The sequence below is a fragment of the Nyctereutes procyonoides genome, unplaced genomic scaffold, assembly GCF_905146905.1.
Source record: "Nyctereutes procyonoides isolate TBG_1078 unplaced genomic scaffold, NYPRO_anot_genome, whole genome shotgun sequence".
In the NCBI taxonomy this organism is placed as follows: domain Eukaryota; kingdom Metazoa; phylum Chordata; class Mammalia; order Carnivora; family Canidae; genus Nyctereutes; species Nyctereutes procyonoides.
Window position 1 is genome coordinate 28,043,195 of NW_026575146.1, and position 17,448 is coordinate 28,060,642.

The following is a 17,448-nucleotide window of genomic DNA, read 5'->3' on the forward strand; positions in this document are numbered from 1 at the left end:
TTAAGAATTAGAGCCTAAATGTTCAAGGACACATGAAATATTTTTTGAGAATTGGTTGCTTATTAGGCCATAAAGCAAATCACATTTCATGCAAATGGTGTCAGACTAAAGTACAAATAAGCTAGACTTTAGTTTGGAGTGCTGCCATGGTATTTTGATAGAATGATCTTCATTTGGGTTTACTGCTTTTCCCATTATTAAACAGGAGTTAATGGGTTTGGGTAAGAAAGACCACAGGGGTGAAGTGCCATTTTCAACATTTATCAAAGTATCCTATTGGTTGTTTTTCTGGAGAAACCTAATACACTTCACTAAAAAAAGGAACAAAAGTGTCCTTTTTATCTTACATCTTAGAACACAGAAAAATCAAGTGTGTACAAGAATGGAGCATCTGCCCCGTAAACGGGGATGCTTTCAGAGGTGTTACGGGGGCAGTCCTACAAACTGTTGAGCTGGCCAAGTAGTGACAAGTTTAACATAAAGGAACTATAACACCGTGAAAACAAACATGTAAAGTCTTTCAAAAATTGAAACTAATCAAAATTAACCATTTTTGCTCTTCAAAAGACTGTTCAGATGGTAAGACCCAGGATACAGACTAGGAGAAAGTTTGCAAACCACCTATCTGATAAAGGATGAGTAACTCTCAAAACTCAACAAATTAAAATAAAAAAAACATCCAACTAGAAAATAGCCAAAAGGCATGAACAGACATTTTACTGAGGACATAAAGATGGCAAATAAGCACATGAAAAGATAAACATCATCAGCCATTTGGGAAAGGCAAATAAATTAAAACCAGAGAGAGGATATTCCTATCAGAATGGCTAAAGCAAGTAGTGACACCAAATGCTGGCAAGGATGCAAAGAAACTGAATTGTGCAACGATGGTGTGAACATTGGAAGATGGCAGTTTCTGTAAAACTGCTCAGCCCATCCACAAGGATTCTTCTCTTCATCCTTGGTTCCAAAGAACCACTGATCTCCATTCCTTGAAAGCATATAATCAATGAAATTATACTTCTGTGTAACCTTTTGGGACTGGCTTTTTAAAATCCAATTTCATACTTCCCTGGAGAGCCAGTCAGGTTGGTTTGTGTACGAACAGTTCATTCCGGTTTTATTGTTTAGTAGTAGTCTATGATAGAGATGTACCACTATGTGTTTAAACATTCACCAGTTGAAGGACTTTGGGGTTTACAGCTTGGACCATTGCAAAAAAAGCAAGGAACAATCATTCCTATATACGCTTTTGTGTGAACCTAAGATTTTTCTGAGTAAATATCCAAAAGTTTTACATTGTTTTGCCTATAGTATTGGAGATATACCATTTTAAATGAATTATTAAAGTACACTAAATGGTAACTCAGCTGAAATGGCACTTTGTTACTTTTTTGTGGCGGGGCGAGGGTAGGCGGTAAGGGACTTTTTATACTGTCACGTGTCAGCATCCGTTTGCAATTTAGAAAAAAAAAGCCTACAGGACACAGCAGATATAGAATATTTATCAAATGAATTAAAAGTAGTCTCCAAACTAAACTGGCCCATTTACTAAAGGTTCTTCAAAGAACATCCCTTTTAATTACGCGAGATTCCAACTTCAAGGGTTACTTACAGAGGCCCGAAGGTCCTTTAAAACGATTCAGTTTTTCAGGACACAAAATGGACAGCTTAACCTTCTTGTTTCAGGTTCTTTTATATACAGGAAAAAAAGTAGGTCTGAGTATTATAGCTACCTAAATTTGAGTTGCTAAAGAATTAATATACCACACACTTTTCTCTGAATTCATTTATTTAGAGATAGAACACAGCCATTCAAAATGATGGAATACAATATCAACACACAGAATAAAGTTGGGGAATTATGGTGAGTTGTTATATATTTCATTTACATTAATAAATACCCTTAAAAGAAGCAAATGTAGATTTTAAGATCCATTAAGACACTAATAACATGTACAAGTAACTAAGTTTCTAAGTTAACTGTCATACTGCTTGATTTTTCAGATTGTAAGACTATAATTAAACTATGTATTTCAATTAGATGGCAGCAAACAAAAGCATTTTAAACATCATCTCAACTGTATAATGTACTATATAAGCAGTTTATATTCTGTAGCATTCCATCCATCATTCTCCTGGCCTCAGTTTATGGGTAGATGCCAAGCTGGACACCAGCAAATCACCTAACAAATTATCCACCACTAATAAGGTGTAAAATCTATTATGTCTGTATTCTGAATAGAAGTAATTTTTGAATGCCAAAAAAATGCCAGCTACTTTGGGAAAATTTGGGATTTCCCAGCTTGGCCACTGGTTAACTATCTGAGCTTCTTGAGCTTCAGTACCTTCATTTTTAAAATGAAGGACTGGATAAGATTTTATCCAAGTATCTCCTGAGGCTTGGTATATTGCAGTTCTGTCCTGTCCTGTCAAAAGTTTACCACCTTTGATTTTCAAAATGAACTTTCAAAGCAATTTTCAACAACTGACTTCTAACCCATGATTATCTTTTTCAAAAGCTTGGTCTAAATCCTTCAAAGTTCCTAACATCTCCACTGAACCTATATTTTTGCATGTGTGTAAGTGACCAAAAACAAAGTTGGTATGTTGCTGTGAAAGGCCATGCCTACCCAAGGAAGATTGTGATTTATGATCTAACTTTAACCCACTATCATAATCTTTCTGTGAAGCCTGTGTCTCAATTCCCATAATTTACACTGTTGTCCATCAAATACTCCCTACCTAGATAAGTTCCTTATCTTCACATCAAGGGAAAAACCTGAAAAGATTTTTCAGACTGGCATTTAAGCAACTTGTTTATACATTCTACAACAGCCATGTACTTTGCCATCTCTTGTAGGGCAAGGCATCAAGTATTTCAAAAGGCAGCTATACATTTCCTTTTATACTTTCTAAAACAGCTTAGGTACTAGCACAATTTAAAAGTCAAACTGTCAAGCAGTTTTGTTTTTACTCAGTTTCATAGGCACAGAGCTAAGGATAAACCTAACAATGTCCATTTTTCCTAAGTCACCACCAGACTTACTAAATCTCTCCTTTTGTAATTCATTCTAACACACGTATCAATGTGCTTGGCAAGAATACAATGAATAAAATGGCAAGCGATAAAATCTAGTTCATGCCAGAACACTGGAAAAGTTACGTGGGAAGCACACATACACAACTTTACAAAAGTTGGGAATACTGTGAATCTCAAACAAGCAATGATCAAAGTGGGACTTTCATGCCAGAAGTCCTGTTCTCAATCAAAATCACGATTTGTAAGGACAAGTGGTGCCACTAGTGTCCAAACATATAACACGATGCCGATCCAACTAGAAGAGATTTTCACCCAGACTGCTGTCCACTGACTTTTCATCTCACGAGAAGGCTCATACCTAAAATTTAAGAAAAAAAGGGAAGCGGTTGAGTTATCAGCCATCATACTTAGCTTTACTTCAAATGTGTTCTTTGTATACAATTTTTGATAAGATAGACAGCTTCTGGGCTAATCTGTTGCCCTGCTTGCCATACTACTTTAATAGCTAATGTGAAGGTAAATATCAATTAAAGGAATAAAGGAAGTCGGCTTCCGAATTAGTTCTTTTACTAATACTCACAAGGTCTTTACGTACAGGTCCCCACTTTCCGAAAGTTTGTATTAGGCCACTTTACTTTTACAAAAAAACCTACATAAGGTGTAAACAGCTTTTTTCTTAAAAGTAAAATTTCTCGTGTTCTTTCATCTAGCAAAAAAAGGTACTATACTGAAATCTTTCATAAAAATGAATTCGTATAATACAAGCATTAAGAAAGTAGGAGGGAACCTGTATTTCTGGCTTAGTAGTTCTGAGCAGAGAAATGGAGTGTGGATAAGAGTATTGTTATAAAAGACTTATCAATCCTGCCTTGTGTAAAAAGTATAATCTGTTCAAAGTGTATATGGGAACCACTCTCCCACCTTCAGCCTTTTCAGATTTAAGAGATTGGGACGGAAATACATGCCCAATTTATCTGGTTTTTGTGCAAATGAAAAATACCAAAAACATTTTTCATTTAAAAAAGATTTTGTTTTTCAGTAATCTCTACACCCAGCATGGGGCTCAAACTCACAACCCTGAGGATCAGAGTCGCATGCTTCGCTGACTGAGCCAGCCAGGGGCCCCAATCTAAAGTCTTAACGTTTACTATTATCTGACAGTCAAAGCTGTAAATTACTGAGGACTACACGGATTCTTTATCACTTAATAGGCTGCAGTGTAGGGATTTTAAAAAATACATGCCAGTAAAGTCTGCTCTCAAAATGAAGAATACTCTTTTACCTACATCTTTTTTCTACATTTTTATCTAAATCTTTTATCTACATTTTTTTTCTGGTATTCAAAGTCTTCTTACAAATTAAGGATATTCTGCATTAAAAATGATTAAAAACAGAACTGTCCAAACCATATAGTTCTATCTGAATCTTGAATTTATCCATAATCATTTTGACAAAATTAGAAATTTTTGAAAACAAAATATATAAACTACCTTCCTATTACTATAGATTTATAGATTGTGAAGTGATAAAAAAAAGCATAAATTACAGCTATGAAGAGTTCTAAGGATCCAATCTTAGAGTAGTCATTTATCTTTATCTACATTAATGTATTTCCACCTCAATTCTGAAAACAAGTGCTTTTAACAACAGTTTGAGGTATCTTACACTATGTCAGGAATTGGTTACAGTGTCAAAAAAAATAAAAACGTTGTGTTGGATCAACTATAAACATGGTAATTCTATTTCCACATGTTAATTTCATGAAGTTTTCTATTTTAATTTCTTCAAGATTGGGAAGTATTTCACTATTAATGCCAAAGCAAGGAAGTAAAAGTACATTTCTCACACTGATCTCATTATTCATGTAGATGTAAATTTTGAAATACCCTGGAGGAGAAAAAGTACTTCCTACCACATGTTTTGCAATGGAATCATGAAAAACATCAAAATTTCCACATGCGGAGTTTTCATGAAATATAATTACCTGTACCAGTTGGTAAGGGTCATCATGATATAAAGTGAAGCCAAGAAAAGCATGAAGTGAAAGAAGGAGTAACTATAAGTAACACCATCCCTTTCATTATCTACAGCTCGGTGAACATCATCTCCGTCCTCCAGTGACCCATCACTTCTGGCTCCACCATCTTCTATTAATGTTGATTCATCACTGGTTAGAGTCAATTTATTAACCTGACTGTTGTTTGAAGTGCGGATGCTGCATGAAAGACAGTTAAGGAAGAGAGAAGGAAAAAGGGTATTTTTTTAAAAATGATTTTTATACGAATGGCTAAGATTTCTTGTTAATCCACAGTTTTTCTTACCTTGAATAAAACACACACAATAAAAAGAGGATCAGTCCTATAATTCCTTGAGCATGCCACCACTGGACGGACTGCCCCTCCTTTGGGATAGTGCTTGTTGTATTGTACCCAATTATGCTTAGTAGACTTGGGTTGCAATTAGTTTCTGTAATGTAAATTAAGGTCAAATTAAAATGTCAGAATAGTATAAAAAGTAATTTATTTTTCAGGGCCTAGTTATTACATTTCTTTAAAATGCTTTATGTCCTTGCATATTCAAAAAATTTTCCTGGAAAAGGGTACAAGCGCAAGAAAAAAATACTTGGAGATAACAAGTATTTGTTAATGATGAGACCTTTGAAATACTATAGTGCTAATTTTATAGAAATGCCCAGAAAAATCAAGTAATTTCATTTTTTTTTAAAGATTTTATTTATTCATGAGACAGAGAGAGAGAGAGAGAGAGAGAGAGAGAGAGAGAGAGGCAGAGACACACAGGCAGAGGGAGAAGCAGGCTCCACGCAGGGAGCCTTGATGTGGGACTCGATCCCGGGTCTCCAGTATCAAGCCCTGGGCCAAAGGCAGGCACTAAACCGCTGAGCCATCCAGGGATCCCCCAAGTAATTTCATTTTAAACCTCAAGTGAAAACGAGGATATTATTAAACATAGGTGAAATTTAGATGAGCTCTCCTAAGTATAATAAAATTGAGGGCAGCCTGGGTGGCTCCGTGATTTAGCACCACCTTCAGCCCAGGGCATGATCCTGGGGATCCAGGATGGAGTCCCATGTCAGGTTCCCTGCATGGAGCCTGCTTCTCCCTCTCTCTCTCTCTCTCTCTCATGAACGAATAAATAAAATCTTAAAAAAAAATAATAAAATTCAAGTGTTCTACACCAAATACAGTGTAAGAGAATAGTGACTTTATGAAACTTACAGCCTTGTCTAAGTACATTGCTACATAAGCAACATAGCTTACACGTAAAATTACCAGTATTTAAAATTTTAACAAATGCTTTGTGGAAATGTCCAAATAAGTCATAATGACTTAATCCATACTCAGTTTTTTAACTTGTGTTAAAAAAAGGTTGTATTCACTACAGTATCCAAAATGTTTCTCTCTCTCACAAAGCCAGGTATGTCAATTATGATTGTAATGAAGATGGTCCTTAATTAGGGAAAAAAACAAAAAAAAATAATTCTTATCTTTGAGCCATTCCACCTAATACCTGAACAAAAATACTCTAATACTAAAAAAGTCTTTCTCCAATTAGTGATAAAGTACCTACTGAGTTTATAAACTTGACATCAGATTCAGATAACGTATTTTACAATTTTCTTTTTAAGTAAAAGGGACCATATTTCCTTCCTTTTCAAAATTAACTAATATTTTGCTAATTTCCACTCCAAGTAATGTATATTGGCTTTAATCTCATGGAATGCAGTGTAACTATAAAGAGATTCATTAGGAAGTCCAATTATATTCACTTATAGCATACTCATACAAATATATATTAGTAAAAAAAACAAACCCCAAAAAACTATACAGTTTAGCATTCAATCAAGGAACATTTTTAACAGCTTTTCTCACTATATATAATATTATAAATATGACTGTACAAGTCAGGCATATTTGTTATAATTTTTATATAACGTCTTATAATTTTGTTAGTGAAAGAAACAAAATGAAAACATACACAGTGATAAATCAAACATAAAAATGGTATTATTTCCGTACTGTTTATTCCTCTAGAGGCTTATTTTTCTTTTTTGAAAGATGGATTTATTTTAGAAAAAGAGAGGGAAAGTGAGAACAAGAGAGCGTGCCTCCCCAGCCCCCCTCTCCCCAGAGAGGGGAGAGAGAATTTCAAGCAACTCCCTGCTGAGTGATCAGGGGAATTTATCTCAGGATCCATGAAATCATGACATGAACTGAAATCAAGAGTCAGACACTTAATCCACTGAGCCACCCAGGTGCCCCTAGAGGCTTTTTAAAATATCTTAATTTCACAAAATGACCATCTTTGAAAAAAAAAAAAAAGTTGCAGAATTCACTAAAAATAAACAAACCCGGGGATCCGTGGATGGCTCTGAGGCTTAGTGGCCTTTGGCCCAGGGCGTGACCCCAGAGTCCCGGCATCGAGTCCCACATTGGCTCCCTGCATGGAGTCTACTTCTCCTCTGCCTGTCTCTCATGAATGAATAAAAATCTTAAAAAAAAAAAAAGTAATAAAAAAAAATAAACCCAAGCAAACAAAACATACCTGGTTCATTGGTCATAGCAGACCATGTCAAGTACATTGTGTAGACTGTGATTACTGAGGACTGTAACAAACCAGACCTGGGTTGTGATTCCTACAAAGAAAATTTAAGCAAGACAAATAAATATTCTGACATCATTAAAAATTTAGGAAAACTTAGAAAAATGGAAACTTCATAAAAACTAATGACATAAAGATCATACTTGGATTTTTGGCAGTATAGACATTACAGAAGCACCAAGGCAGAGGAGCATGTTGACACTGATGAATGCTTTATTTTCTGGACAACTGGCTGGATGAGTATAGTAAACGAAGAATAGGACAATAGCAACTAAAGACAGCAGGTAATTCAGAGCTGTAGCTGATAACAATGCTGTGAAAGAAATATAATTGGACAATTAGAATTTATCACAAATATTAGGAATGAGGCATAGGGCTCATTTTCAAAACAATCATTTTATTCAAAATGTATTTTAAGCAACTAACATTGTCAGCATTATGCAGGCTATAAAAGCAGGAAGAATATTATTTCTGAAGTTTATCATAGATTTTATAGTCTTCACACAGAGCTCACTCACTATAGGACTTTCAAGGACAATAAGTAATATATTAAATAATATCTCTTACAGACATTCACATACATTAACCATAATTTTCAAAATACAGAAAAAGAAAAGGAAAATTAAATGCTAAGCCCACAAAATGATGCTTTTCCCTATTAACTAATTATTTTTTACTTTTTTTAATGTAGGGCTCCATGCCTAGTGTGGAACCCAACTCAGAGCTTGAACTCATGACCCTGAGATCAAGAGTCCATTGCTTAACCAAACAAACCACCCAAGTGCCCCTTAACTACCTTCACGAAGTTTTTATTATGTAACAGTAAGTCATTATTATTTAATGAGACAAACCAAGTTTCTTCTATGTAAATTAAAACATATACAATGTATTTTTGTGCTAATGTGTGATCTGTATACAGGTGGTTTATGTAGATATGCCTGATGGGATTCACCCAACAAATTAATTGAACACCTACAAAGTTCTAAGCACTGGTAGTACAGCAGGGAACAAAACAGAAACTCTTGCATTAGATTTGCATTAAAGAGTGAGGTGTTTATAAAAGTGAATTTTCCAAATGACTGAAGCTTATTTCTCTGAATAATAAACTCTCTTAGCTGAAACTCAGAACATTTCACGTAAGAACTGAGACTGACGGCTTTTGAAAGAAATCAGAAAAAATCTAATCAATACTGAGTTCGCGTATCTACTATGTGAAACTGAGCAGCAGCATTGCACCTTAACTAGGGTCTTCATCATAGTTCTGTTCGCACAAGGACAGACTACTATGCACTTAACCTGGTTCTCTTCCCTCCTTTTCATCACCTGCAGTAAGCAAATGAATTCCAATCCTTATTTTGCTACAAACCAGAAGATTCAAGCTCATAATTACAAGTAAAATATCTGTCACACTTATATAAGAATTCCCCTTGGGTGTTACTGATACACAAAAAGGCATCTTCCTACTTACATAAAATAAAATGTTCGAGTTGCTTTTTATATTTTTCTGCATGCTGATGTTTATGAATTATGCCATTGTTTATTTCTAGCAGTCCTAGTCCCTTTAATATTTTTAAGCTGCTGTAAAATAGAAAAATTAGGCTGTTAAAAGTACCTACTGTCGGCAGTAGCCTTTGTGCTACATCTAGTTTAGCTGTTCAAGGTATTTTGGATTATATCCTAGCTCTTGAGTATGATGTCCTTGATTCCCCAGAAGCTCTCTCAGCAAGTTGCTGACAGAATGTGATACAATGCCACTCACAAACTTGTAAACACTTCTTCACAAAAACTTATGTCCTAAAAATCCTGATTTCCCTAAAGGCTACATACATGCTCTCACCTTCAAAGTTCATCTATCTTGAGGATGCTCTGTAAGACAAAAGGCTTACCTGCATACCAGCATCTTGAGTTCCCTTCTTCCATTTTTTCAACCCATGATTCATTCCATGAATGGGCAAAATCAATAAGTAAGACTAGCTGTATGAGGATGAAGCAAAAGGCACCTGCCATGCCTACATAAAACCACACTGAAAGAAAAAAACACATGTACAAATGAGTGGCTGGTTCACTTTTTGTTATTTCGTCTTCATAATGACAATACACAAAGGGGGGGAAATAATATTTTACACAATTGCCTTGATTTTGCCAACTGGAAACCCCCCCCCAAAAAAAAACCCCAAAAAACAAAACAAGTGGTGTTACAGTTCCAGGCAACAGTTATGTCAGTTTCTTTATAAAACATCAACATCACACAAGAAAAAAGATTTATTACCAGTTGTAAAAGTTCCTTCTGGAATGAAGAAAGCCCCAATAATAATCGCAATTGCTGTGGCAAATTTAAAGAACCAAAATCTAAAAGAAATAGAGATATATTTTACTAATAAATATTCACTCAGTAAATAGTTTCATGTATGAAATCTTTTAAGAGCATCTGAAAAAATAGAGTTTACATGACTGTTTAGGACAATTTTAAGAAAGATAACTCATGAGAAAACGAGAATATTCTATATTCATGATTTTATTTTATTTTTAAAGATTTTTATTATTTTTTTTAAAATTTTTATTTATTTATGATAGTCACAGAGAGAGAGAGAGAGAGAGGCAGAGACTTAGGCAGAGGGAGAAGCAGGCTCCATGCACCGGGAGCCCGACGTGGGATTCGATCCCGGGTCTCCAGGATGGTGCCCTGGGCCAAAGGTAGGTGCTAAACCGCTGCACCACCCAGGGATCCCAAGATTTATTTATTTATTCATGATAGAGAGAGAGAGAGAGAGAGAGAGAGAGAGAGAGACAGACACAGGCAGAGGAAGAAGCAGGGTCCATGCCGGGAACCTGACGCGGGACTTGATCCCGGGTCTCCAGGATCGCGCCCTGGGCCAAAGGCAGGCGCTAAACCACTGAGCCACCCAGGGATCCCCTATATTCATGATTTTAAAAAATTAATCAGGTATGATGCTAAATGAAATAAGTCAGAAACACAAATACCTTAGGATTTCACTCATATGTGGAGTTTAACAAAGAAAAAAACAAATGAACAAAGAGAAAAAGATAAAAAAACCTCCCAGACTTTAAATACAGAGAACTAGTAGATGCCAGAAGGGAGGTGGGTGAAATCGATAAGAGATTAAGAGGACACATATCTTGATGAATGCTGAAAAATACATAGGATTGTTGAACCATTAAACTCTGATAGTAACAAAAAAACTGGCTTTTAGGACATCAGCATCTTGATGTTGTAGAAGTCCCTATTTTTTGTTCCCTGTTTTTAACAACTACTTAGGCATCCATCAACAGAAGTGCCTCTGTGGAGTTGTGAGATCCAGAAACATTTGCCAAGAAACCCAAAAGGAATTTTCAGCTCCTGTGTATTTTGTAATAGGCAGGTGGACTTTGGCTTGCAGAACCAATGAACTTCCTGAACCCCTCCCAGCTTTTCCCAGTTGGGGAAAAGCTCGAGTGCTGATGCTGGCAAATACCCATGACTGAGAAACACTTTATAGAAGTCTAGCCTTCTGGGGGAAGATTCCAGAATGGCATGTGCATGTGTTGGGAGCATGGAGCGTGGGGTTGGGGTGGAGAGATGAGTTTGGTGCAACAGAGAGGGGAAGAGAAACTTTGCCAGCACTGCCCCTGCACCATGGCAATACAATATGAACATTATCTGGCGGCAGCCTCTCCCATGGAGAAAAATGAGAGCTTTGAGTGACAGCTACCCCAACTCTGTGGGACAATTCTGGAGAAACCCATTTTTGTCCAGAAACACCCAAATTACTGAAGCAGGACCTCCGTGACTAAAGAGAGAGAGGACATGAAGAAAGCAGATAGGAATATCAAAAAGCACTACAGGAACACAGTTTCTGCTAACTACATTCAGGACTTCAGCAGGAAATACACTCACATATATTTGGGACATCCTCAGCTAAGGATCCGTTGCTGGCTGTGTGGGACCCCAAACACTGGGAGTATATTAAGCCCACAGCTCCCACTCTGCTGCCAGCTACTTGTGTGTGCTCCAGAGTGTGGCAACAAGAGCCAATGCAGGCACGAGAGTGCTCTGAGGAAAACATGGTGTGTGGCAAGGGAGAAACTGTAGACTTGAGCTATAGTGGTACCTTCTGGGAAACAAAAAAGACTTCTAGTGGCCAGCAAGGTGAGTTGTAAGAACCAGACAAGTCATAAAAACTTAAGATTTCTTCCACAAAGGGGAGCAAGAAATGTGAAGTGTGTAAATACAAGGTCAGAGAGAACCCCAGATACATAAACAGAATTAAGAAGAGTATACCCCATCTGAAGGCAACCAGTAAAGACTTGAGATATCTGCTATCTCAAGCAGCAACACAAAACTACATGGAACATTAAAAAAAGAAAACATTCCATCACCAAAAGATAATAATCCAACAACTGAGCTCAAAGGCATGGAATCTTGCAACCTATTGGCTAAAGAACCAAAATAGCTGCTTTAAGGAGACTCAATGAGCTAGCAGAAAACACAAAAAAGAAAAAATCAGGAAAATAAATACATGAACAAAACAAGAAATTTAGCAGAGCCAGAAATCATAAAAAAGAACCAAATTTTGGAGCCAAAGAATTTGATGAAAGAAATAAAAAATGCAAGAGAACACGTGCAGGAGGGTAGATCAAATGTAGGACAGAGTAGGTGACCTAGAGAACTTAAATTTTGAAATAACCAGATAAAATTGAGCAGAGGAAAAAAGAATGAAAAAGAACAAAGAAAGCCCACTTGATCCATGGTATCTAAACATTAGAATAATTAGCATTCCAGAGAGGGGAGGAGACAAATACGGGGGCAAAGTTTATTTAAAGAAGTAAGAGAATTTCCCAAGCATGGGAAATACACATCCAAGTTCACAACTCTTAAGACGCAAGATGGGTGGAAGATAAAGAGAAGACCGTAAAGGCAGTCAGAGAAAAAAAGGATTGTAATCTACTAAGGATCTCCCACTAAAATATCAGTGGATTTCTCAGCAGAAATGCTATAGGCTAGGAGAGAGGGGAATGAAACCTTCCAAGTTTTGAAAGAAAAAAACTGCCAGCCAAGAATACTCTATCCATCCAGAGTCATCCTTCTGATACGAAAGAGAAATAAAGACTTTCCCAGATAAATAAAAGCTGAGTTCACCACCCCAGACCTACCTTGCCCAAAATGGTGAAAGTTCAAGCTCAAATGAAAGATGCTGATTAGTGACATGAAAACATACAGAGTATGTAACAAACTGATGAAGATAAATACACAGTAAGATTACAGAAACTAATTCTATAATATGACATGTTAACATTTACCTATAAAGGTTAATGAGAAGTGTTCAACTATTCAGTACTATGTTAATATACAATATAAAAAAGGTAAACTATGACATAAAACATAAAAAAGGGGAGGAGTAAATAGGTAGGGCTTTTGTATACAATTGAAGTAGCTCTCAGCATAAAATAGACCGTTTTATCTAAAAGATGTTTTATGGAAGCCTCACAGTAACCACAAAGCAAAAACCTAGATTCACAAAAGATAAAGGGAAACAAAGCATACCACCAGAGAACACCAATGTAATTACAAAAGTAGGCAGAAATGAAGGGAAAAGAAAGCAATGAATACGGTAACATTATGAAGGCCTTACATATCAATGATTACCCTAAGTGTGTCTGTACTAAAGTTACCAATCAAAAGGCATGGTGTGGCTAGATGGATAAAAAACCAAGACCCAACTATATGCCGCACAGAAGACTCACTTCAGGCTCAAAGTGCAGGGATAGTAAAGGATATCCCGTGCAACTGGAAAGCAAAAGAAAGTAGGGGAAGCATACCTATACCAAACAAAATAAACTTTAAGACAAAAAAGGTAACACAAGAGACAAACGTGGCCGTTATATAATGATAATGGGGCCAACTCAATTCTCCACAAAGATACAACCACCCTAAGTATATATATGCCCAACACTGGAACACTTACATACATTAAGCAAATACTAACAGTTTTTTTTTTTTTAAGATTTTATTTATTCATGACAGAGAGAGAGAGAGAGAGGCAGAGACACAGGCAGAGGGAGAAGCAGGCTCCACGCTGGGGGCCTGACATGGGACTTGATCCCAGGTCTCTAGGATCAGGCCCTGGACTGGAGGTGGCGCTAAACCACTAGGCCACTGGGGCTGCCCAAATACTAACAGATTTTAAGGGAGAAATGGACAATACTAGTAGTAGACTTCAGTACCCCACACTTTCAGCAATGGATAAACCCTCGAGACCGAAAATCAACACAGAAATGCTGAATTTGAACCATGTGTTAGGCCAAACGGACCTAACACATTTATAGACCATTTCAACCAACATCAACAGAATACACATTCTTCTTGAGTGTACATGGAACAATCTCCAGAATGAACAGATCCTATGATAAGACCCAAAAAAGTCTTCAAATTTAAGACTGAAATCATACCAAGTATTTTTTCCAGCTACAACAGAATGAAACTAGAAACTGCAAAAGCAGTTCCTCGAGGAAGTATATAGTAACAAATGCATGTATTAAGAAAACAGTAAGACCTTTAACAACCTTACCAATATATATATATAACTTAAGGACTTGAAAAAAGAAGGTCAAAGCAGAAGCAGGGAAATAACAAAAATCAGAGTGGAAATAAACGTGATACAGAACAGTAAAAAATAGAAAAGATCAATGAAACTAAGAGTATTTCAGAAAAATGAAACCAACAAATCTTCAGCTAGACTAAGAAAAAAGAATACTCCAAATCAGAAACGAGAGGAAACATTAAAACTGATAACTATGGAAATACATACGTTCATAAGAAACTCCTATAAAGAATTATATACCAACAAATTGGATAACCAAAAGATATAAATTCTTAAAAAACATACAACCTATCAAGACTAAATCAAGAAGAAACAGAAAATCCAATTAAAAAATGGGCAGAGAAACTCATATATTTTTCCAAAGAAGACATACAAATGGCCAACGTATATGAAAAGGTGCTCAATATCACTAATCATCTGGGAAATATAAATCAAAGCCATTATGAGATATCATCTCACACTTGTTAGAATAAAATGGCTATCATTAAGAAGAAATAAGTGTTGACAAGGACATGGTGAGGAAAGGGAACACTTGTGCACTGTTGGTGGGAATGTAAACTAGTTCAGCCACTATGAAAAACAGTAGTTTCCTTAAAAGATTAAGAGAAACTCCCATCTGATCCAGCAATTCCACTTCTACTTATATATCTAAAGGAAATGAAAACCAGACACCAGGAAGATATCTCTCTCCCATGTTTATTGCAGCATTATTCACAATAGGCAAGATATGAAAAAAACGCAAATGTCTGTCAATGAATGAAGAAACCATAGTATTGATACACAACTGATTATTAGCCACGAGAAAGAAATCCAGCCACTGGTAAGGACACACAACTACGAAGGCACTGTGCTGAGCTAAGCCAGAGAGAAAGACAAATACCACAGGATCTTTCACTCATATGTGAAATCTGAAAAAAACTGAACCTGTAAAAATTGAGAATAGAATGGTTACCAGAATATAGGGTATGTGGGGGGAATTGGGAGATGTCATTAAAGAGAACAAACTTGCAACCAATAAGTAAGTCCTGGAGATCTAATGCACAGCACCATGGTTACGGGCAGCAAAACTGAATTAGACTTACTTCCACGTTGCTAACTGTTCTCTCACCAGAAAGAAATAACTGTGTGACATGACTGAGGTGTTGGCAAACTCTACAGCGGTAATCATACTGCAATAAACAAATGAAATCAACACTTTGTATATGCTAAATCTACAATGTTATGTCAATATTATCTCAATTAAAAAGAAAACATGTAAGAAGATGGTTGTAAGAGTGCCATGTGCATGCTACTTTGATTAGAGTATTATCTCAGGGAATTGTTGTCATAGTCTTCTGTGATGCACTCTGAGAAATGTTTAAAAACATTTAATATAGTTGTAGAAGCACAAACCAATGACTACAAGGACAAAATACATCAACCTGTCACAGCACATTTTTTCACTAATATTTGTATTTCACTTATTCATTCTTCCTGTCTTTGGTAGCATAATGTTAATAAATAAGCAACAGCAGATGCTCAAAAACAATTTTTAAAAAATTTATGAGGAGAAAAGAACAGATAAAATTCAAAACATTCAAATTAAGTACCAGAAAAGAGGCTCTCCATTAAAGATTAATTAAAGGGACCCTGAAGTTTCTTTCTAGATTGTCTAGTTACAACCAGCCATAACCAAGTTCAGTTTCATGTAGTAAGACTGGTCTACCAAGAGCTAAGAAGGAGGAGGAATGAGTTCCTCATTATTAACATATACTCTTAAAAAAAAATTTTTTTTTTTTTGAGAGAGAGAGCACAAGCAGGAGGGAACAGAGGGAGAGAAAATCTCAAGCCGACTCCACATGGAGTTCAGAGCCTGACTCGAGGCTAAATCTCATGACCCTGAGATCACGACATGAGCTGAAACCAAGTGTGATATTCAACTGGCTGTGGCCCCCAAGTGCCCTGGTAGATCCTCTTTTTCAGATGAAACTATAAAACATCATGCATCAGAGATTATACCAAAAAATAACCCAAGGCTACTATTTATATTTCTAAAATCTGATATTCTCAGTAAAGATATTTTTATCCGTTCATTCATGAACAAAAGAATTGTGCAAACTGTTTACATTAAGTCTCTTTCGACAGACTCAAAATTACTTAGAAAAGCCTCCCCAGACTTCTGTATTACTCAAAGACGTACCCATTATGCACTGCAGCTCTTGGATCACTGCTGCTCTTCACTTTGATCATTAGCAGAGAAAGGAGAAGATAGAACATAGCCAAGCCAAAGCACAGACGGTATACAGCTTTATAGCCAACCAGAATATTACATGGAACGATGCCTTTTTCATTTTCACAAAATCCAGGAATCTAGAAAACAAAGAGTCTATGATGTAGAATTTTTCAATAAAAATGAAAGTTCTATGTAATCAATAGTTTAAGGTTCAGAAAACAAATTTCCTTTACAGTTAATGCTGAATATGTAATCGAGGTAGGTCCAGAACTTTTTTTTTTTTTTTAAAGATTTTGTGAGAGAAAGAGATCAAGAGAACATAAGCAGAGGGAGGGGCAGACGGAGAGGGAGAAGAGACTCCCTTCTGAGAAGGGAGCCTGATGTGGGGCTCAATCCCAGGACCTATCGTGACCTGAGCCAAAGGCAAACGCTTACCTGGTTTAACTGACCAAGACACCCAGGCAACCCTGGAACATTTTCATCAGATAGATGTTTAACTCTCTTTGCACTTTATGTAAGCCCAAGATAAACTGTAAATGCTGATCCAAAACTGGGTGTTTATGCTGACTTACAGATTTATTCTAAATTTTCTAAAACTTGCATTCTCCTGTGATATGCTGACTTACCTGTACTAGAGAAATACAACCAATAAAAGCTTAAGGAATTATAAGGTCAGTTTCTAAATGAAAAAAAACAATGAAGGCTTCTCAAAGCCAAGGTGACCTAAATACATTTTGAGTTTGGTCTCTTAGTCTACAAGTGTTATTTTTCTTTCTTTTTTTTTTTTTTTTAAGATTTTATTTATTTATGAGAGACACAAGCAGAGGGAGTAGTCATGCCCTGAGCCAAAGACATGCTCAACTACTGAGCACCCAGGTGTCCCTACAAGTATTATTTCTGATAATGAATAGATTTGGATTAACAAATAGCTGACACGGGATCCCTGGGTGGCGCAGCGGTTTGGCGCCTGCCTT

At 36.3% G+C, this 17,448-nt stretch overlaps 1 protein-coding gene across 2 annotated transcripts in view; it reads right to left on the bottom strand.

The window, feature by feature from the left end:
• Positions 1 to 1,771: 1,771 nt before the first annotated feature.
• SERINC1 (serine incorporator 1) overlaps positions 1,772 to 17,448 on the bottom strand; it is a 33,434-nt gene continuing 17,757 nt past the window's right edge. For both annotated transcript variants that reach the window (XM_055309731.1, XM_055309732.1), the window contains 8 exons: positions 16,442 to 16,611; positions 9,933 to 10,012; positions 9,550 to 9,687; positions 7,807 to 7,976; positions 7,607 to 7,697; positions 5,365 to 5,509; positions 5,028 to 5,258; positions 1,772 to 3,401 (listed from right to left, as the gene is read on the bottom strand). In XM_055309731.1, the coding sequence (XP_055165706.1) occupies positions 3,266 to 3,401; positions 5,028 to 5,258; positions 5,365 to 5,509; positions 7,607 to 7,697; positions 7,807 to 7,976; positions 9,550 to 9,687; positions 9,933 to 10,012; positions 16,442 to 16,611 (1,161 nt within the window). In that variant the 3' untranslated portion in view covers positions 1,772 to 3,265. The remainder of the gene's footprint in view (positions 3,402 to 5,027; positions 5,259 to 5,364; positions 5,510 to 7,606; positions 7,698 to 7,806; positions 7,977 to 9,549; positions 9,688 to 9,932; positions 10,013 to 16,441; positions 16,612 to 17,448) is intronic.